The sequence below is a fragment of the Barbus barbus genome, assembly GCF_936440315.1.
Source record: "Barbus barbus genome assembly, chromosome: 2".
Lineage (NCBI taxonomy): Eukaryota > Metazoa > Chordata > Actinopteri > Cypriniformes > Cyprinidae > Barbus > Barbus barbus.
The window spans coordinates 37770087-37792769 of NC_136730.1; the positions used below are offsets into that span (position 1 = coordinate 37770087).

Here is a 22683-nt window from a genome sequence, read left to right on the forward strand (position 1 = left end):
TTAAGCTGGAATGCAGTGTGTTCTTTTCTCCGAACATAACAGCTTCTCATTTAAACTAATAAGTTCTATTTTGGTTTCATCCATCCATTAAACCTTTCTCCAATAGTCCTCTAGCTTGTCTACATGATCTTTAGCAAGCAATTTTCTTTTTGGAGAACAGTGGCTTTCTTCTTGCAACTCTGCCATGCACACCATTGTTGCTCAGTGTTCTCCTGATGGTGGGCTCATGAACATTAACAATAGCCAATGTGAGAAAGGCCTTTAGTTGCTTAGAAGTTACCCTGGGAACTTTTGCAACCTCGCAGACTATTACCCGTTATACTTTGGAGTTATCTTTGTTGGTCGACCACTTCTCCGGAAGGTAACAGTGGTCTTGAATTTCCTCCATTTGTACACAATGTGTTTGATGGTTTTGTAACCTTTTCTAGCCTGATGAGCAACATCAACTCTCTTTCCGAGGTCCTCAGTAATCTCCTTTGTTCGTGACATGATTCACTTCCACAAACATGATCAGACTTTGATAGATGCCTGTTCTTTGAATAAAACAAGTCACATACTGACATTTGATAGTCATTGCACTGACTGAAAACACCTCTGCACAGATGGACTCTAATTTCACCTTTAAATGAACTGCTGATCCAAGAGATTCACATACTTTTGCCACTCACAGATATGCAATATTGGATCATTTTCCTGAATAAATAAAATGTTTTTGTCTCATTTGCTTGACTGGCTTCTCTTTATCTAATTTCAGGACTTCTGAAAATCTGATTATGTTTTGGGTCATATTTATGAAGAAATATAGAAAATTCTAAAGGGTTCACAAACTTATATATATGGCTACACAGCATTTGACCACTAGACTTGCAAAAATAATTTCAGGTTTAAGAAGTGTTTCAACATTGCATCAACTGCATCTGATCTGATGAACACATTATTTTTTACTAGAATTATCACTCTGTAGGTTATTTAACCATGTATTTCTATGTCTTTGGAAGGCTTTTTTTGGGAAACTTTATGTTGTTAATAACAATAAATTGAATATATTTTCTTACTCTTTATATTTTTATAAATATGGTACAAGTGCTCAGCTTGATCTTCCATTTTCAGTATAACCTATGAACTGGAAGCAATATCAACAGAAGCAATATTTTTATTGAGCCATTATTTGATCAGACTGCCAAAAGCCAAGATATTTTAAACAAAACTGGAATAAAAATACAAAATAATAATGATTATTGTTCTGTGACGCTATAAGTTTTTTTGTGGAATTAAAAATGCATTCTACAGTTGTTTCACTTTGCATTCTACTTCATATTCTATTACATCTCATATCATTATTCTGAGAAAGACATCTCTTGAGAGACGCCGCAGGGAATCTCACCACTTGCCGATGATCTTGCTGACATAGTCTTTCTTTTTCAGCAGTTCTGGAAGCAGGATCTCATCCTGAGATATTCCTCCCACTATCTCCTGAGGTGTGTATGCTGTAGGAGAGAGAATCCATTACAAGAGTGCACCATAAAGTAGTAAGAGTAGATAAACTGATAATAGTGAAGGAGGGCTGAGGAAAGATGGATATGGTTTACGACCATACCGTTCCTAGCATGAGCATTGGTGGTGTAGAATCCATTTCGCACAGGAAGTCTTCCAGTAAGCAAAGCGGCCCTGGCTGTAGAATACAGATAAATTAAGAAGTAAACATCAAAGATACAAAATATATAGTACCTACTCTTACACGGACTGTTTTAAAAGAGCAAACACCACCAACTGAAAAGTTGACAGATACAGGGGTTGGAAAAAAAATAATGTGAACACCCATTATTATAGAGGTTAATATCATTTGTGCAGGCAACAGTGAAAAAAACAAACACTGGTGCAGTATAAGTTTAGTTTAGCAGTGTTTAGTACAAGCCACGGGTGAAACGGATGTCTTGTCTCCAAAAAGGACAAATCACGGGAGCCCGTTTAGCAGGAGCATCGGTAACCTTAACAGCACAATTGTTTGATTAAGAAAGTCTTTATAATTATGTTTGAGTACTCAAAGTATGACAAGACTTCATCAATGAAGAAGAATAGTCAGCAAAAACTAAAAGTGAATGATGGGGACCATCAAGCACTAAGAAGGATTGTGTCCAAACAACTCTAAACTACAGCAGCAAAGTGACAGAAAACCTCAATATTCATCTTGAAGACACTGTTTCCACTAAAACTAACCACAGAGAACTTCACAAATTTGAAAGAGCTGCAACTGCTAAAACTTTGGTCACAGACACCATAGCTAAAATGTGAAAAATACGGTGTTATGATCATAAAACCTGAAAAATGATTAATCCAATGTGGACCGTTTGGAGAGAAGAATGAGAAACTGATCCACTCATCCATCATCTGGAACTGGAAGATGCGTTTATAGACAACATTCAACTGGGAACTATTCAAAGTTTTATGAATCTTAGAAGGATGAAAGTTGTATTCAAGGCAAATGGTGGTAAAACCTTAATAATTAAGTACTGCCTATGTTCCATGTGTTCACATTATTTTATCCAACCCCTATACAAAACCGCACTCTATTACTGCAAAGTCTAGCTCTTTAGAAATAAGTTTTACCAAAGTTCAAAATGCTCATCCACAACACTTATGCATTGGCTGAAATTTAAATCATGTGGTATTTAAGGCTTAATTTCAAAGGGAGAGAAAGGAAAGAGACGTTGGACATGAGAGAGCTCACCCTGGATATTATGATTAGGAAGTTCTCCACTATCTACTTTGTGATTAAAATTCTATTTAAGGTTGTGAAGCAAAGCTCTATAATAACGTCTCTCTATAACGGCAGGTATGAGTGCTCAAGGCACTTTCATCTCACACATTCGAGATTAACAATTGATTAAGCCTTATTTGCTTAAAAATTAATTAGAATTGAAAATAGGACTAATAGAAGATCTGCTTTGCATAGCAAGTCCATTCAAATTCCCAAATTATGCATAATTAGCATATTTCAGTACTGTTGGTGTATTATCCATATTAGCATAATAAGTTGTCCTCTCACTATCATGCAGCCACACACACGTCTTGTGTTCTCACGTTGGAATTAAACCAGCTGAAGCATTCGAAGATTTTTTTTTTTTCCAGTTTCCTCAGCAGGATGACAAATAAGAAAACATTTGCAATTGTACTGTGAATCAATATATTCAATAGAAGTCACACAAACAAAATATGTAGCTACATTTTTATTTCTTCGACAATATATATATATGCCACTGTAGAGAGGCAGCGTTATTATAGAGCTTTGCTTCACAACCTTCACTGTATAATTAATGTTTCATATATAATTTGATTACTTTTTTCTGTGTTTATGAATGTGGTGGGCATTCTCATTTAAAACAGATGTTTTAAACTTCTGGCACTTTCAACAATGTTTGCTGAAAATAAAATTCAGGCAAATTAAAGGTAAGTTAATTTGCATCCAGTGTCTAGACCAGCCCTATTCAACAAGAATCAAAGCTGAATAGCCCTCTCTAGACTCTGGTTAGGCACATTTAGAATAACATACTGCAACTCACACCATTTTAGGCAATATGCAAATTTCCTGTGTGCATGAAATACCCAGACGAGTTACTTCATTGGCAAAAATGTGTAGTGTGCTGTATAAGCAGAGCACATTGCTGTGAGTACTACAACACCTAAATGAAATAATTAACATATTTTTCTTTACTTTATTGTTTTCTTGGACCAGCAAAATAAATAACTACATTTACTAGATCTAAATTATTAAGCAATGCATCGTAGCCTACAGTACTATTGCTTAAAACATTTATACAGTAATGTGCAGTAAGCAGTATGCTAATATTCCGAACAAAGACAATGTGATAAAGGCAAGCCTAGAAGCAGTACATACAGGGGGAACACAGAGGGTTGGCAGTGTAGAAGTTTGGAAATAACATCCCCTGAGCAGCCATCAGATCCAAGTTTGGAGTTTCCTTGGAGGGCTCCCCAAATACTCCCAAATCACCCCAGCCCATCTGCAGACAGAAACAGAGAATATGGTATGAGCATGCTTCTAGTTTATGGTGTAAATATATTTTATACATTTTATAATATATATATATATCCATGTTATTTATTTGATTTCTTTATGGAAGTAAAATATAGCTTAACATACTGACAGACAGAGACAGAGAGAGATGCACTTTAGTTTATATGTATGAACAATTTATTAATAGCCCTTACTGGTATTGGTTTTGGCATTTGTGGCATTTATTAAGTGATCTTGGGAAATATTGGAAGAAGTCTAAATCAGACTGCACCTTCTGTAGACCAGAGGTTCTCAATTAGGAGGCCAGAACCCACTAGGGGGCCTCAGCGAACTTCCATGGGGCCCCAGTAAATGTTAAATTTATTAAAATGTAAAAAAAAAAATGTTTTTAAATAAACTGAAATGAGATTTAATTAAAATTAAATTAGACTTTATGGCCCGGTTTCACAGACAGGGCTTAGACTAAGCCAGGATTAGGCCATAGTTCAATCAGGACATTCAAGTAATTTTTATAAACATTCTTGGAAAAAAACATTACTGGGGTGCATATTGAGACAAAACAAAGGCACCGATATATTTTAAGATCAGTCAGTGCAAGTTTATTTCAGTTGAAACAACTCAGACTTACATTTTAGTCTAGGACTAGGCTTAAGCCCTGTCTGTGAAACCGGGAGTAAATGTAATAATTTTAAATAAATGCACAACATTAAAATTAAACTGATATAATTTATTTTATTTGTATTACAAAAGAAGTACCAGAGGTATATATATCTATCTATTTCTATATCTATCTATCAACAAAGATAAGTGGTCCTTTTTTGTCTTCAGTATTGGGGCCTTGGAGTTAAAGCGCTTGAGAACCACTGCACATAGGCTATTACCATTTTACTATGGCAGGTTTCAAAAGTACAAATAGTTAACAAAAAACATATTTTACATTAACACATTTGAGAGTCAATTTTATCCAAAACGTATACAATATACTACATTCGAAATATAAATTTAATCAGTTTGTACATTTCCTGGGAATTAAAGCATGCAAGCACCATGCTCTACTGTTTGAACACAGTAACATGTGGTATGCATCAGCATGGACCATACAATTCATCCCTTCTAATGCATTATAAATATTTAGATGTCTGATTGCACTTAAATATGTGACCATGCTTAGTGTGAATTGTATTTATGGTTTACAAACAGATAGAACAGATTAAATTCATAACATAATCCTTTGAGATATAGATGTCAGCACTGTATATTGCAACATACACTCTAAAAAAAATACAAAAAAGAGAGAATATGCCATTTATACACGATATACAATATAAACCATAACAAAATACACAATATATGTGTTGCACAGATATACATACTGCTATAAACACCAAAACGTGTAAAATCAAAAGAGTAGGTTTTAGTATCGTTCTGAAGTTAGTTGGTCAGTCAAGCCTCTAAGAAAAAGACCTCCAAAGGACTTACATCATCCATAAGCATGATGATGATGTTTGGAGCATGCTGGCTCTCTGCAGTCTGACCCACACATGCTGCCCATAACACACAGATCACAGTCTTAAGACTCATTGCAAATTTCAATTACATCTTTACACAACACATGCTAACTTTCAGGAAGTGCACTCTAAAGCGGAACTGTTAAGTCTAATAAACATTCAACACCGTAAAGTGTGTTTGTTCGCCTCACATAGTCACAAGCGCGATATGAATCATGTGACTTTGCGTGTCACGTGACCGCTGTTTGTAGCGTCATCATGGCGGTGTGTATAGCAATCATCGCGAAGGAGGTAAGTGAAAACATTTCATATTTTTTATGACACAGCTTATGATTTCTTGGTTATGGTCGAACGCATCTGAGATCCGACGTGCTGGATTCATCTGATTTGAAGGATTTATGCGAAGAGTTGCTAATATGTGTCGCGATCAAATATATTTACTTGCATAGGTTTTACAGTTTAATATAAATACATTGAAATAGCACAGCTACAGTATGGTATGACATGAAATATACCATGTTTTGAGCGATGTTAGTGTCATGGGACACCGGGGAGTGTTTGTTTTAGCATCTCAACCTTGATTCCCGTGTTTGCGTAACGTTAGTTTGTTTACAACTCTTGAGTGGGTCAACATGGACAATAAACTGAATCAGTTTTACTTAGGCCTATTCCAAATAATTGAGACACCCCCACATATAGGAGACTTTCACATCAATCAGAATCATAAATAGAAATACACATCTACTCAAAACATAACCGGCTTATTATTTAGTGAAGTTTTATTTTGTGCAATCTTTGAGTCCAGTCTCTGTGAGTTGATTTCTGATATTGTAGATGAGAAATCAAACTTTTGTGATGATGCCTAGCTGATGGTACCTCATCCTGATGATTACACAGCTATTTTAATAAATAAATACAGACAGCAATAATGGTAGAGTAGCCTATATTTTATTAGCTTTCTTGTATTGATTGCAGAATGATAGATCACAAGCACAGCTTGTGTTGATATGGACATAAGTCATTTTCAAAATCAGAAATAGGCCTAAGTATTTATGTATAAATTAAATGAACACCTGCTGATTCAGATTATATCTGTTCTGTCACTGAACATCCATTAAAATGAATACTTTCTTACCTTGTTGTCCTTTTTTTTGGTCCAGTAAATGCATTATATTTTACACACACTTGCAACTTATTACATCTTATGAATTCTTTAAAAATTAGACATTTTCTGTTAATAATTGAACATTGCCATTTGGAAAACCATGGTCTAAGGTAGCATTGACATGATTTATGCACTGATCAACTCTATTGCAAATGGACAGATCATTTTAGTCTGGTTCATGTTTAATTCTAAATTATTCATATTAAGTTGAAATTGTGTTTCTTGTAATAGCAAACTTGACTCTAACATTACGTTGATCTCTGCAGAACTATCCCCTGTACATTCGGAGCGTTCCTACACAGGGGGAACTCAAGTTCCACTACACGGTGCACACTTCTCTGGACGTGGTGGAGGAGAAGATCTCCGGTGTGGGCAAAGCCTTGGCCGACCAGAGAGAGCTTTATCTGGGACTCCTCTATCCAACGGAGGACTACAAAGTGTATCCTTAAAGTCTGCATTAAACAGAAGTTGTAAAACAGAAATTTCTCTCTTATTGTGATCCATTTCTCTATTTCCATGTGAGCCAAAGTATCACATTTCATTCATCGGAAAGTGATTGGATTGATGTCATTTGCTACATTTACAACATTAGAAATGTTGCTGCAAGGGCAAGTGGATGTTAATGTTTTTAATTAAATATTATGAGGGCATGAGTTTAAAAAAAAACAATTGCACTGATAAATCAATCATAAACACTGCAGTATTCCAAAATTGTCAATTTTGATTTCATGGTGACTTTAATAGCGAAGGACTGATATATCAGTTGATATTTGACCAACAATTGTCGTTTTCCTTCTACCGACAGCATTGTCTAATTTGCTATCATTAAATTACTTAACGTATTTCTAAAAATTATTAGCCATCCTGCCCTTCGGATATCAGTAACAGCTCCTGAGAAAGACTCGTATCAGTTGGCCACTAATCCTTAACCAAAACAGTATGACTGACTTTCTTCTGTGGAACATAAAAGAAGATTTGAGTTATGTCAGTGGTTTTTTCCATAGAATTGAAGTGAACTTTTAAAGTTCTGTTACTAACATTTAAAATGCCATCTTTTGTGTTCCACAGGAGAAAGAAATGCATATTGTAACAAAATGACATCTTTCATTTTTAAGTGAACTACCCTTTAAGATGGAATGCTTTCTAATGCATTTTCAATCATTATTAAAATGTCAACATCTTAACAAGAATTACAGATATGGCTACGTGACAAACTCTAAGGTGAAGTTTGTGATTGTTGTTGACTCCTCCAACACATCTCTGCGAGACAACGAAATTAGAAGTGTAAGTTCCATAGGTGTATCGTATCAAAAAAAAAGGTGAGATGTCAGTCGGATGGGTGTAATGGGTATTTTGTCTTTCCTCAGATGTTCAGAAAGTTGCACAACTCTTTTACTGATGTAATGTGTAACCCATTCTACAATCCTGGTGATACAATTCAATCAAAGTAAGTGCATTTAGTGAATACATACATTTGAGGCATTTGTTATGTGTATCGACTGATCTGCTAATACAGGGGTCACCAAACTTGGTCTTGGAGGGCCGGTGTCCTGCAGAGTTTAGCTCCAACTTGCCTCAACACACCTGCCTGGAAGGTTCTAATATGCCTAGTAAGAGTTTGATTAGCTGGTTCAGGTGTGTTCGATTAGGGTTGGAGCTAAACTCTGCAGGACCGAGTCTGGTGACCCCTGCGCTAGTATTATATATAATAATAATAAATTTTTTCTTCTCAGGGCTTTTGACAGTATAGTTTCAACTATGATGGTGCAGGCCTGCTGATGTCCTCTCCTCACAATTGTATAGACTTACATCAGTGTCTATTGTGTATTGTTCGTAAGGCGAAAATAAATATTTAATTTTTGTTTCATGAAGTGACGTGTGATAATGTTGATTTTATTTACATTGATTTGACTTCAATTTAAGCACTGAAATTCCAAAACAGACAAAGTACTGAAATTCACAAGACATCTCAGCCTCTCACAGGCATAGTACTTTAAAGAAATTGAATAAAATATAAATAAAATAGTAACCAATCAATACAAATCAAGTCTCCGTTTTTGTAGTGTCATTCAAGCTAAACACACACAGAAAAAATAACTGAGCTCCCGTCATGCAAATACTGAAACATCCATTAATCAGCACCAAGAAGTGCTTTGAAGATAACAGAAAAGTCAAAATTGAATATCAAAAAGAATCAACCCAAGGATCAGCTCCTCCATTTTCCCTAAAACAAAAATTACAGTTTGACATCTTAAATGATGGATTTACAAGTATGCATGTACAAATGTCACATTTGCAAGAAAGCATACATGTTAAGATACCTCTATGATAACTGAAATATTGCATTAATGTTAGTCTTCACAAATCAGAAAGCAACATTTTCTTTTCTGTTTTACTTCAGGTTTAAGGGTTTGTTTAGTTTAAGGTGTAAGTTTACCAGATCACCACGAAGGTTATTGAATCAGTATAGAAGAGTGCAAGTCACGAGCCGCTGCTCTAAAACAATTCAAGCTCCATATCATGTGAGGTACTGTTATGTATTGGCAGAACTGACCTAATGAACTGGCAGTCCCTGAATGGGTTGTAAAATCTCGAGGCACGGAAACCTCTTCCTCGGGACCAACCTCCACGCGAATATGTGCCTGTAGTCCTGAAACCTGGAATGTTTGTTCTTTTTGGCAATACCTAGTGCACAAAGAGCTTGATGTGAAATGGTCTTCTGTCAAAGATTTCAATTAAAAAATTATTTATGACAAACAAACTGACACAGGACCCTACATTCACACCACAAGCAAGTGCCCAATTCTGATTTTCAGCTCATGTTTTTGTACGTAACAATTAAAATGTGGGAGACACTAATCTGAAACATGCAGCCAACCACACTCCAAAAAAACCCTGTTGGAACCTTTGTTTTCATAATTATGCTGTATAAAAGGCCGTTCACACAAAGCACAATAACTATAAAGATATAGTTCTAAAAATCGTTCTCAATATTAAAGAATAGCATGGTCCACACCACAACTATAACGGTACAGGCACAGAGATGCAATATCGTTGGAATCACTTTCAGAATGATTTTTTCCAGCTGATGAATGATAAAAAACATTGACAGCCAATCAGAATCCATCCTGCTATGATGAACTTGGGAATTTAAAGCAGCAGATGAGCGTGCACTTAGAATAAACGGACGATATCGTCCACTGGTGAGGACGCCAATATCGTTATCTTGGTGTGAACGGGCCTTCAGAACCATTTTTAGTTCTTAAAAGAACCACTTTTGTCTTCGTGTGAAGAACATTTTAACAATCAGAAGAACCTTTTTCCATTGTAAAGAACCTTTGTGCAATGGAAAGTTCCCATTGATGTTAAAGGTTCTTTGTGAAACCATCAATACCAATAAAGAACCTTTATTTAAGAGGGAATGCATGTTCATCAGAAGAAAATAAATTAATAAAATAAATGCAGTGTTGGTAAAGCTAATGTTCAGTTGTGACTGGCATGATTACGATTTTTTGTTTTCCTTTTTTTTAATCCAAAACATTATCAACAGATGGTGTATTCCTTTATCTGATTTATTCCCACATATGAAGTGGCTCAGATCGGATTTGAAAATATCAGAATTAACATGATATCTTTCCGTTCTCTCTGTCAACCCCAAAACTGATTTGGACCACATCCAGCTCATTGCCGTGTAATGCATAACCATATCCCATTGCAGAACATTTCCATCTCACCTTAATGACACGTCCTCTGAATAGCGTTTCATCTAAAGTCATGGCAGTCCTCACAGACTCCCTCTCTGAGAACTCAATGTAGGCAAAACTACAAGGAAAATATACTCATAAACATGCTTGGTATACATTTTTTTGGTTGTTTGTTTTAGAGCTAAATTGGTACATACCCTTTTGGATGGCCTGTGAATCTATTATATGGGATTGTAACTCTGTTAACGTGGCCACAGCCATTGAAGTACATCTCCAGTTCATCTGCAGTTGCTCCATAATCCACCTGTAAATCAAACAATACTGCTTGTAGTCTTCCATAAACATACACTACAAATAATGGAATCCTGTAATACATGATTAAAATACAATACCAAGCAAAGTTCAAATCTGTTCTGCTTATTTCAGTAACTACTTGGCAAAGGAGATCTTAAGAACGTAAGCAGCTTACATTCCCCACATAGATAGATCTCCTATCAGAATCTATTTTCTCCTCGTGGTTCATACTGAAGAATAATCCTGAGGAAGGGAAGATCATAAAGTTAATTATAATCACATAAAATATTAACATTATATTTTAAATAATGAATGTCATTTAAGGTGATACATGATAGGGCGGTCCAGGGCTAGTGCTATATTTGGGCCATATAATTCAGTAACTTGAGTGAAAAACAATTGTACAAACATAGTAGCACTAGTGTAAAATAAACGCCTAAATTACAATATTTTGTGTTAATTAAATCATCCAAATACACCTAAACTGTGTTTTTTTGCAGTAATGTCATGGAAGAACTTTCATTAAACATTTCTTAGATTTTTTTTGGATAAAATTTTCAAGAATCAATTTAAAGAATCTTATTCCACTATAACCAATCTTTTGTGCAATGGAAAGGTTCGGTTCTTCATGGATAGAACCACAGATACCAATAAAGAACCATTACTTTTAAAAATGTAATTCTAATATTTTTGCAAAAGCTATTTGAGTAAATGAGTGTACCCAATAAAATCACACAAGCAGAGTCAACTTCAGGATTTAAAATAAGGTTAACAGTAAAGTCTTTCATCTATTTTAATTTCATGTAAATTTATTCAGTTTTGTTTGTCAAAACAATTGTTTGATATGTCTGTATGTTACACTGATTTTAAAAATAACTGAAAAATTGACTGTTTTACTATTGTCCTCTTTTTAGAGCTGCTTTACAGCAGAATTGAATTTTGTTTGCATCTTTGAAACATTTTCCTGTTTAGCACTGTAAAGCTGCTTTAACAAAATCTGTATTGCATAAAGGTGACTCGACTCTTTTTAGCATTTTCTTTACGTATTCTCACACCATTTACAAACACATTTTCATTGCGTTTTAAATTAACTATCTTTTTCCCTGATGATATTCATATTTTCAATCAAGACTTCATACTGAAATAGACAGAAAACCAACTTAACTGCTGTTGTTACAAAATTGAGAAAACTAGCCCCAGTCTGCCTATAATTCCATTTCATTAGTCAGCCAAGTCCATGTTTTGCGCCATTGGAGGATGGCATGATAACAGACAAATGACACTGTACATGTTATATATATAGTACACATGGACTTGTCAGAGTGTGTAGGAACTCTGTGTGTCTTTGGAGCACTGAAGGGTTCACAGTTGTCACAGAAGGCTGTAGCAGAGATGTCCTTAGATAAGACTACATGCCCGGCTGCAGGACAGCCCTTCTGGGGCATGCCTCATTGGGCAGTGAGAAGACACTGTGGCCCAGCAGATGGGCTCAGGTGTGGGCCAGCTGGCTGCTCACCTGCCTGAGGGCTGTAGGGAAACGGTCTCTCTACCTCATACTGCATGTCAGACTCGTCCATTTCCAGCACACGAGTTTGAATCGCATCCAGCTCCTGGAGGAACAAACACAAACAAAGCTCCTTATGTACAAAGAAAATGTGCATGGGTAGATGACATGACATCTTTTGCAGGATGGCATTTTAAACTGTTTTTCTAATTCTTTTTTGTTTCTGTGACCACATTAATTTTGACACTACACGTATGAGTTAAACATTACAGAACATTAATGACAAAAATTGTCATTATTTACTAGTTGTGTGCAATTATTTCCTTTATTATTTATTTTGAGGAACAAAAGAACAATGGCAAAAACTAAAATAATGTGGGGGTAATCCATCCCTTTGTGAACTGGGAGGGAGAGCTAATTAAAAGTTATTACATTACATTCTCCTATATGTTTAGGAACATAACCTTAATTATTTTAAACATTTAAAGTGATTGAAATGTTTAGTAATGTTTGGTTTAAGTGCAATAAAACATTTAACAACCCTTAAGGCCTCCATACCAAACTGCCAATGACTTCAAATTCCCCGATATGACTGACAGACTGCAGTAAGGTAAATTAGGCCCATATATGTGTTCGTCGCGATTTAACAGGATTTATTAATAGTGTAATTTAAATAACTTAATTCTCCTAAAAAAAAAAACAGCATAAATATTTTACGACGCGATGAAAAGGCGAACGATATTATCTTATAATCGACTTCTGGACTGTGATATTGACATTTGATCCGCCATGTTTATATATGAATCGTCCCTGATATGCGCCTAGTCGTGATATCTAACGATTTTGTCCACCACATAGCTATTATTGTTCACAGCGAAGTAAATAGACATAATAAAATGTATATTTTTTCTTCAGTTTGGCCAACTTTACCTGTGGGATCTACGCTGGTTTACAACATCAGCTCCAACAGCCTTCCTAGTTACAGCCCTTAACGAACACAACACACCTGACTCGACTAATCAAATACTGTTGAGTGTAATAGAAACAGGTGTGATTTTTTTACAGCTTTTTTTTCTATATATATATATTTATTGAGATTTGAGGTGATTTTTCCCCTATCCTGAATGAATATAGAATTGATATTCCAATCCTAATTCAATTAATTAATAATCCTCTAAAAATCCAGTAAAAACTGCTCAGTAAACTAAAACTAGACCCAGTAGATATTGTGTAATCTTTATCAAAACTAGGCCTACTTTTATTGGATCTGTATCGTTTTACAGAGGGAAAAAAAGAAAAACTAATGCACCTTGTTAAAAAGTGGACTGTAAAAATCTCTAAAGAATGAAGTTACCAAATAACCTGATCAAAATAGTCAAAAAAAATACCTGCCTTGTCAAATAACCTCTTGAAGGAATGTGTGTTTGTCATATTATATTTTAGCTACTTGTATTTTATTGGATAATGTATTTGATTCCTTGACCAGGAATTCTGGTCAGTGACTGATATGGTTGATAGATATCAGTATGTATATATTCCTTCTTATGATGGGTGAGATGTCATACTTTTAACTGATGTCTATAAACTCATAAACATGGCTTCAGTTGTACCTCATTGAGGACCGCCTTTGATATATGGACACAGGCGTATATCACATTCCAGATTTTACAAATGCTACTGTTGTGGAGAAAGGTTTTTATGTTAAAAAATGCACAAATTGAGAGACTAGTCATATTTCACTGTCTTTTTAATTACACAGATACGTATCTCAACACAGACAATAACCTGATTTAGAATGTTTACAGCGTCACATGTCCAACAAAGCGCACAGTAAGAGAGGGTGAGGGAATTGCAAAAGGGGGAAAAGAGCATGCAAGAAATAAATAAAATTCTCCTGGCACAGTTCACATCGTCTAGAGAATGATAACAGGACCTTGAAAGAGAAAAAACAAAACAAAATTCTTTAACACCAACTTTTCCTATTGAAACAATGCCTTTTCCTGTAATGATGTATTGCACAATACAGTATATCATGTTTGCCTAAATGTATCAAACCAAGCCTTTGTTAGTACAGAAATATGTATCTTGCTGTTATGGCATTTATCGTGTGCGTGTTCAATGCCCGTCCCACTCTGCTAGTCAGAGCAATGTTCAGTTCTACAGTAGTGTAAGGTTTCTACTACAGCCTTGTGTGTTCTGTGGTAAAAGGTTTCCATTTGTACAGTTTTACTGTTAACCTTAGTGAATGGTATAGGCCTAGTCAATAAAAATTAAGAAAATAAAAACATTAGTGATGCTGGACAACATTAGTGATATGCAGGGATATTTAATTAAAAATGACTTAAACCAGCCCAAAATGTTTTGCTGGTCATGCTGTTTTAAGCTGGTTTTGGTAATATCGCTAGTCTTCCAGAAACCAGCTTGGTGACCTTAGGCTGGTTTAAACTGTTTTGGAAATATCGCTAGTCTCCCAGCCAGAAACCAGCTTGGTGACCTTAGGCTGGTTTAAACTGTTTTGGAAATATCGCTAGTCTCCCAGCCAGAAACCAGCTTGGTGACCTTAGGCTGGTTTAAACTGTTTTGGAAATATCGCTAGTCTCCCAGCCAGAAACCAGCTTGGTGACCTTAGGCTGGTTTAAGCTGTTTTGTTTTTTCAGGAGGGCTTTTGAGATGCCAAGATAAACAGGTCATAACTAAAAAAAACTAGTTCACTAGGTATCCTTCAGCATCCGTTTTACTTCAAGAGTATGTTTGCTTAATGTGTAGAATGTAGTTTCTCTCTCTCTTTCCCAATGTCAATCTTTGAACGGAACAGCTGCCCAACTTGGGTTCACCGACAAGGCCAAATGCTGACCAAATCTAGGCATCCACAAATTTGCTTTGAGAACGACGACCCTTCGATATGCCAGATAACAGCGGAATTGCAGCACACAGTTAAAGATGCATTTGCATGGTGTTGTTTTTGGTTCGATTTTGGTTAGGAGCAGAATGGCCAAAAATATTGCAAATATATATTTGTACGAGTTCTGGACTAGCAGATATGCAAAGCTCAAAATGAGTTCATGGAAGTTCTCTACCATAACTTTGCTAATGGTGTTATTTTAAAGCTCTTGAGATTCAAGTAAGTTTCTTAGCAAAATCATTAGTAGAAAATATCTGTCACATTTTTGTTAATCTCTCACTCACACTCATGCATTCCCATAATGAAATCTTTGAGCAAGGTTGGTTTAAATGTTAGAAGCATTTGTAATCTTATCTGATGCTTTGGATGCCAAGAATAAGCACTTCCCTGACTGGGAATTATAGTATCGGTCTCTTCTCTTAGTGTGTTTACTGTCATCTTGTGCTTTCAACATGGTCATTTTGTACACTTTGGTTTATGGGTATAGTCGCTCACCCACATTCAGGCTGTTTTTTTTAGGCGATGCAATGTCCAAACGGCTTCTATGAATGTGCAGTTATGCTTTGGTCTGTGCTTTTATCATTTTGGATATTTATGAGATATGTTTATGTTCAGGGCTCAAAACATACTAAGCAAGTACAACAACGCAAGCTCAATTTCACTCATTGTTGCATTCTGAATGTGTCAGAACAGTTCATGACACAACAATTCTAAGACTTGCCATAGCGGGCATGAATGTAAACACTTTTTTTCTACAATCAGTACTCTTCTACAGACAGGTAAACTAAAGTCATAGCAGAGCAACAGTTTAAAGAGAATTTTGCTGTGCAAGTTAAAGTTGGTTTCAACATCCGGTTTAACGGCACAGACATTTGAAAGTAACTTTACTTCACACCCTTGAGAACTGAGTTTGGTTACTGCCGCAGTAACACAACAGTAACACAAGAGTGCATGCTTTTGCATCGCTACGAACTTCTGTAGAGTGTTTTTGGCTTAATTTGTTGTTTAACAGCCCATGAAAAAACAGGACTTGTGAAAATGTGGACAAAACATACCAATTTCTTGAGTTTCTATGTTGAAATGTCTTGTTTAGCTCGAGCAGGATGATAGATTTGCATGTCTGCTAGTGGTTTCATTCATTCAAACTGTCTTGGGTTTGTTTACAGGAGGTAGCTAGTAAGGAAAGAGGATGGTTCATGAAAAATCCTCCTCAAAATGGGTGAGAGAGAGAGACCTATTACATCAGACTGGTGTTCTAGTAATTCACTGTTTTTTAGATCATGTGTTGCTGATATTTCCTGGATAAGTTCATATATTAATTTAGAAATACGATAGGAAGATAGCACATGTCACATGGAAAATTAAACCATCAACCCACCTCACACCTAAAGCAACACCAAGAGAAAAACTGGCCTTTCAAGTTTGGTCCATATCAGAGGAACGCCACATAATCAGCAAAATTGGCTTTCAGTTAGACTGCAGAGAATTATATCTGACCAAAATAAAGGCTGTAAACAGGGTTGCAAGCGTAAGCTGGTGGCAAAATTCTAAGTATTTTTACTCTGAGGGGTAGTCTTGTCCGTTGTAACTGCCATCACGAACAACCCTTAAGGAACCTGAATGTTGGGATCAGCAGAGCTTGCTCAGTGCACACAGCAGTTTCTACAGATATTATCCAGACTACATTAAATATGGATTAGGTTTCGGTACTATGTTGGATCACAACGTGATGTCCAAAGCAAAATCTGGGAACTGTAGCAAAACCAGATGAGAACCAGATAGTGTTTGCTTGATTCTTGTGTTAGACACTTGGACTATGAATAATGGAGGGTTTGGTTTTGTGATTGTATGTGCATGCATGTGTGTTTGTGTGTGCAAATTACACATTGGACCACTGCAGTGACACTTTGGCCCAAAGGATGGCAATGTTTCACACATATTCTAGTCAGGGAACTTCTCAGCGGGCGAGCTAGGTCAGTCTATTGTGGTTTGGCGTGTCGTTAAAGTGATGCCATTTGCTTCGACACGCTTATGGCTACAAAAACATCTCGCCCAGCGTTTCCATAAGCAGAGTCCTCTGGCAGTAATCTACACAAGCAGTGATGTGAACACCTCTTCCTCCTTCACTGTTACAACAGACGTTGTAAAATGATCATTCAGACAGAAAAGATTAAATGGAGAGAAATTAAATTCTAGACATTATACTTTAAAGGTTTCTGTTATTTGGCAAACTCATTTTTGGACCTCTTTTTAAATACTATGTACATTCACATTAATTTACTGTGGTAATTTTAGATATATTTATATGTATATTTATATTATAAGATACCCTAAGGGCCGTTTCTGAGGTTCCATTCAGTAGCTGAATTCTCTTTTCATATTGCACCTCCGTTGTCTGTCTTACACTGTCTTACAATGCGAGCAATATAAAATATTCTACACAAGGATTCTCATCATCGATATCGATACAACAAATCGAACAATAGGTACAACACAGCTTCTCTCCCATTAGAGTGTCTTTTTCTGTCCAATGTTCGGCTGAAACCTAAAAGAAGACAAAGAAAGAACGCGTTCCTCGTTCTGAGTACGCACACAAGCAGATATTGAAGACAGAGACATCCAGAAACAGAAAGTAATATCTACAAGCAACGTTTGATCCCTTCATGGATATCTGCTTAGAGGTTCTGTCAGGAGACAAAAGGGATGAACATATAGAAGATGGGGGAGGTAGAAAGAGCGAAAGAAAAGAGAACCAAGTCTACGCCAGTCTCGTGAGACTCTACAGTCTTGTCATGCTTTGGAGAACGAGGGAGAATGAAATCGTACAACAAAATGAAATGTCTCGGCATTCAGAGAGCTTTAGGAAAACCAAACGAAAATGTTTCACAAAAGGCTCATTTTTAGTGTACAATCCAATGAGGTTTTTGGCAGTTCCGTTGCCGTTCGTCTTTCCTTTTGAGGCCAATCTGTCTCTTTTCATTTACTCATCCTCGCCTTCTCTTTTGTTTCATGTCATTTCTCTATGCAGCGGACTGGGTGACGTGCTTTAAACATCCCAGGTGCGACCCTCCGTTGTCATAGCCATGGATCCGGGCTAAAGTCTGCGTTCCTCGGGATCTGAGTGGGCAGCACAGTGGGCACAGTGAAGGTTTGAGTGTCTAGTCACCATGCCACCTCTCCACAGACTGTGGAACTCTGGGCTGGCTTTACTGCTGAGGAGGTGAAGTTGTTTGCGTTTGGTTACAAGATGAGTGCTTCTTAGTAACTTTGGCAGTGTAATAAAAAGGTTTGGATCATGTTCTTTTTTTCACTTAAAATTCATTTGGGTTCACGTCAGTACAGAGAGGTGAGTCTGGTGTAGATTTTCTTGGCTCGCTAGCAAGGTAGTTAACAGGTTTTATTCTTCTTATTAATCATCATTATTATTATTTCTTTTGGATTTTTGGACTTTTCTTTTGTTTTAATTAAAGCCAAAAAAAATGAAATGCAGTGTGTCATGTTGTGAGGAAGTAGCTCTGTGGTGGAACATTTTCAGAGTGCGTTATTGACATCCCGCAGTGGCGGCTGTCAGTCATTTTAGAGGAATCCATCCTACATACTGTGTATTTAGTCCTACCTGGGTCAAGATATGTTCAGAGTATGGTGCCACCCCAATTCACACAGAGCACACCTCACTTAAAGGGTGTAGGTAACTGAGGCAATGCCTAAAATTGTCTTATACATGAATAAAACATGTAATGTGTAACTACATGTGTCTTCCTGGCGTTCTCGGTGGCATCCAGTATAAAAGACCCTGCTCATGTTGCATTAAACACAGGAGATCCTTTTGTGAAGGAATCTGAGCCTTGATGGGTTTTTTGGAGATTAAGAAAACAAGATCTTAACATAGATGTGGAAGCCAGTTTGCCGTAGTTCATTTTGAGAAGATGTAAGTATGGAGGAGGTTCCTCAGCTTGTTTTGGATGAAGGATGCTGTAGCAGCAGTAGACGTGGCTGGGCATGGGTTAAGATTTGGGGTTCATCAGTCAGCGGGACGAGGAATCCATCAAGGCGGGTGTTGCTGGAGTGGTTGAGCGAGAAACGCTGCTGGAGCTCGCTTCCTTGGGACTGCCACTGCTGCTGGTTTGCCCTGCCAGGGACAGGGGGCCTGGAGGGGTGCTCTCAGAGTGTGTGGGGGGCACGCTGGACGAGGAGGAGATGGAGGTGGTAGATGGTGTCCCGAGTGGCACGCTGCTGTTCCCGGGCAGACCCTGGCCGCATACGTGATGGTGCTTCTCCCAGTCCTTGTGCTGACAAAAAGAGCCACAATAGCGCGCAGTGTTGCATCCGCTGCACGTCTCACTAGCCTTGCGACCACAGTTCCAGCAGCTCTGTTGGAGGGAGACGAACGAGGACTGTTGATTGCCATACAAACAATTATCAATATCCATCCCTTGATAAAAGAATGCACTTAAACACATAGCACAGTAACTTATGAGACTAATTGGGTTTAATGGTGCATGTTTATATGCGGGTATGTTTTCAAATGGGGCGTTTCCTCTGAGGAGGCAAGGGAGGCAGTGCCTCCTCAAAATATTGTATGAGAAAAATTTTGTAGTACAAAAATAATGCAAATCTAACATTAAAAATTGTTTTTTTAAAGAAACACTGTCCAACAGTGACAAGCAGGTAAAGTTACAGCTGCAGTCTGTGTCTCTCTTGCCTCCCCTGAGCCCATTGAGTTTTAACAGACCCCCTGTCTTGTCTGTGACCAACAGTAGTATGTACACTATACGTTATGTGTAAAATACCTAGATGGCCTGCTGCCTTTGCCAAAATGGGCAGTGAACAACCAGAGAACATTGTCTTCAGTGTGACGAATGAATTGAGGCAATATCCAAATAGTAGGCAGTATGCAGTATACTAGTCGTCTATTCTGAACACTGGCTACATGTGGTACTTACTTCACTGGAGTCCTCCTGCTGGTTAATAACAGTCAGTGCATCCTCAGAGGCCTGTCTCTTAGCCTCGGCCAGAGCCCTCTCCATCTTGGAACGCTCAGCAGAGATCATCTCGTGAGCTTTCCTCTCAGCATCCGATACCGCCTTCTGCAGCTCTGACATGGCCTGTCTCTTCACTTCATTTACTGCCTCCTCTGGAAATGAGGAAGGAATTTCAAGAGAAAAAAATAAGACATTATCCCCATAGACCACTGCTGTTCCTCTCAACATCGTTTATTGAGGCACTCAAAGCTTTCAGCTTGTTTCATCTCTCCAAACAGATGTACATCATCCAAGATTTAAAACATTCTGTCAGAAAAATAAGCTATTAATAATTGATCCGAACAACAGTGGTTACAATTATTTCTAGTGTTGATAGGCAGTAGACATCTTGAAAGGTTGTTCACAAGCTTGCCTATTTACCTAACAATACATGATTAAATATTTCATATTTTTTACTAAGTGTATAAATGGCGGAGCAAATGCACAGCTTCATTACTGAGGCTGGATCATTCCGTATAGGAGAAGGAAAACCCGGATGGCTTATGCCAAACTTTGTTCTACAAATGCCATTGTTTGAGAGTAAATGTTTGTGTGTGCGCAACTGCGCATGTTTTCAGGACACGCAGGTGGGTGTTTGTCTAAAATAGAAATCTAACACCTGACTCATTAGCACTCTGAACATTAGGGTTCCTTGTGCTCATTGTCTTTCCTTGGCCTTTTTAAATGTGAACATTTAACATAAGCTCTAAAACCTAGTGAGCTGACCTAAACCACATTTTAAGGCATCAGAGTAACATTTCCAATGTGAAGGCTGTCCCAAACAAGCAGAACAATTTATCTAAAATGGTAGGCATTTTAAGACTACAAATGATTATACATATACATTTGTATTGCATTCAGTATGGAAAATATTGTAAAATAAAATTTAAATCTATTTTACTCAATATTTTTGTGTGAATCTTTTTTTTGTGTGTGATTCTTTTAGTATCCCGCTGTTAGCTTAGCAACATGCTAATACCAAATTAACTGATTCTCATGTGCCTCACATAAGGACTTGCCTATGCGGAGTCTCTAAAAACAGTCACTTTTAAAGTACCATTTAAGTTAGAATGCTGTCTACTGTTTTGTGGGGTAATGGTTTAGACAGTATGTGGGTGATTTCAGAATCTGTCAGGCGGATATGATGTGCTTGGTGAAGGCATGTGTATTGCTGCAGGGGGTACACACACACACACTAACATTCCTATTGCAGATTTTTCATATGTATGGGCTCTATACTCTTTGCCCCATAGTGTGTTTACTCTAGAAAGCTGGTTGTGAGGAACCCGGTCATAAATATCTGTCATAACACACCCTCCATTCAATTCTCCATAGAGTTCTGCCTCAGGCTACTGACTGACTGAGTGTATGTGTGTGTTTTCATCTACATCACTACTGTCTCAGCTGGAAAGCTAGTTAGTATTCAGTTTGTTCTCTCCGCACCTCCCACACACATCTCCTCATTTTTTCATCCTGTCTCTGCCTTCATTCTTCACTTCTTTGCTTTTTTTCTTCATCTTTTTGGTTCTCGACAATTTTTCTGTATCTTTGAAAACACTAGACTGCTTAATCAGAATCGGAGCATGCACCACTAAAATTAGTTTGCAAATTTAATTAATTTTTATCAAGGAGACTTGGGAGCAGATGCTAGAGCAATTGGCACATAATGGAAAACATGGGGCGGCAATATTAACGTTTTAATCCCACAGGGATATGACAGTTTTTTTTTCCTTTTGCTATTCTCTTGAATTTTCAAAGACAGGCCTCACCAAAGGCAGAAGGACATGAAAATCTAGACACCCACAGGTAAGAAAATTCATGTTTGGCCCTCCGTTAATATCACAATTATTTCTCATAGACAGCAATGAATGGATTAAAAAACTTTTAATTTGACATGAATTAGCAGTTTATAAAAACATTTATCCTCCGAAAAAGTAGTCTCACTTGTAGTAATCTCAGTTTTCGGTTTACCTCTGGAAGTTTCAGAAGAGACCTGTCAATGCTTTAAACCAGGGATCACCAAGTTTGGTCCTGGAGGGCTGGTGTCCTGCAGAGTTTAGCTCCAACCCTAATCAAAGAAACCTGAAGCAGCTAATCAAGGTCTTACTAGGTATACTTCAAACTTCCAGGCAGGTGTGTTAAGGAAAGTTGGAGCTAAACTGCAGGACACCAGCCCTCCAGGATCAAGTTTGCTTTAAACTATGGTTTACACTCCACCAAAAAAAATCTCTATATGATTTCAAACATTTTTCATCAAATACTTAAAAGTCTGATTTGTTTGAGCTATGCTGTCCACATTAATTTAATAGTTCTGCACTCTTAATACATGTCAATATATGTCTCATTTGTTTGCATTAGGTATTTTAGGAGAAACCTGCAAATTTTTTTTAGCCATAACTAGAAATATTATACAAGGCCATCTATGCAATAAAAGGAAAAAAGAGCAGGTTGGTTTGTAATGTGGGTGCTGTTACTCACCCTGCTTGTTCTGAAGTTGCTTTAATGCTGGCGAGAGCGGGATACTTGTAGAACCTGGATGAAAAACAACTGCA

General features: G+C 37.2%; 4 protein-coding genes across 11 annotated transcripts in view; 1 reads left to right on the top strand and 3 right to left on the bottom strand.

Annotated features, from left to right (window-relative positions):
• The window catches only part of LOC306880448 (N-acetylgalactosamine-6-sulfatase-like), a 33035-nt gene extending 27258 nt beyond the window's left edge, over positions 1–5777 (bottom strand). The window contains exons 1-4 of the mRNA XM_079433958.1: positions 5513–5777; positions 3896–4019; positions 1598–1672; positions 1385–1487 (exon numbers count right to left, since the gene is read on the bottom strand). Of these exons, the coding sequence (XP_079290084.1) occupies positions 1385–1487; positions 1598–1672; positions 3896–4019; positions 5513–5614 (404 nt within the window). The 5' untranslated portion in view covers positions 5615–5777. The remainder of the gene's footprint in view (positions 1–1384; positions 1488–1597; positions 1673–3895; positions 4020–5512) is intronic.
• On the top strand, positions 5769–9460 carry LOC306887030 (trafficking protein particle complex subunit 2-like protein). Its single transcript, XM_079444492.1, has 5 exons — positions 5769–5832; positions 6973–7145; positions 7903–7990; positions 8074–8153; positions 8440–9460. The coding sequence occupies exons 1-5, from the start codon at positions 5800–5802 to the stop codon at positions 8483–8485; spliced, it is 420 nt and encodes a 139-aa protein (XP_079300618.1). The 5' UTR covers positions 5769–5799; the 3' UTR covers positions 8486–9460.
• On the bottom strand, positions 8543–13238 carry LOC306887022 (polyadenylate-binding protein 2-B-like). Its single transcript, XM_079444482.1, has 7 exons — positions 13139–13238; positions 12221–12314; positions 10880–10947; positions 10608–10714; positions 10441–10528; positions 9261–9391; positions 8543–8930 (listed from the first exon to the last, which is right to left on the bottom strand). The coding sequence occupies exons 2-7, from the start codon at positions 12279–12281 to the stop codon at positions 8891–8893; spliced, it is 495 nt and encodes a 164-aa protein (XP_079300608.1). The 5' UTR covers positions 12282–12314; positions 13139–13238; the 3' UTR covers positions 8543–8890.
• Positions 13239–17282: 4044 nt separating this feature from the next.
• cbfa2t3 (CBFA2/RUNX1 partner transcriptional co-repressor 3) overlaps positions 17283–22683 on the bottom strand; it is a 47464-nt gene continuing 42063 nt past the window's right edge. For 4 of the 8 annotated variants that reach the window (XM_079374948.1, XM_079374950.1, XM_079374953.1 and 1 more), the window contains 3 exons: positions 22610–22663; positions 20054–20244; positions 17304–19504 (listed from right to left, as the gene is read on the bottom strand). In XM_079374948.1, the coding sequence (XP_079231074.1) occupies positions 19136–19504; positions 20054–20244; positions 22610–22663 (614 nt within the window). In that variant the 3' untranslated portion in view covers positions 17304–19135. Of the gene's footprint in view, positions 19505–20053; positions 20245–22609; positions 22664–22683 lie in introns of all 8 variants that reach the window. The other 4 variants (XM_079374951.1, XM_079374955.1, XM_079374954.1 and 1 more) reach the window with 2 other exon arrangements.

Bases quoted from the DNA above. Each gene is read 5' to 3' on its own strand.
- LOC306887030 (XM_079444492.1), top strand. From the start codon at position 5,800: ATGGCGGTGTGTATAGCAATCATCGCGAAGGAG. The intron at 5,833-6,972 runs GTAAGTGAAAAC...TGATCTCTGCAG, and splicing joins TAGCAATCATCGCGAAGGAG to AACTATCCCCTGTACATTCG. The intron at 7,991-8,073 runs GTAAGTTCCATA...GTCTTTCCTCAG, and splicing joins GAGACAACGAAATTAGAAGT to ATGTTCAGAAAGTTGCACAA.
- LOC306887022 (XM_079444482.1), bottom strand. From the start codon at position 12,281: ATGGACGAGTCTGACATGCAGTATGAGGTAGAGAGACCGTTTCCCTAC. The intron at 10,529-10,607 runs GTATGTACCAAT...TTTTCCTTGTAG, and splicing joins TTCACAGGCCATCCAAAAGG to TTTTGCCTACATTGAGTTCT. The intron at 8,931-9,260 runs GTCAGTTCTGCC...TTTTTGTTTTAG, and splicing joins AGGGACTGCCAGTTCATTAG to GGAAAATGGAGGAGCTGATC.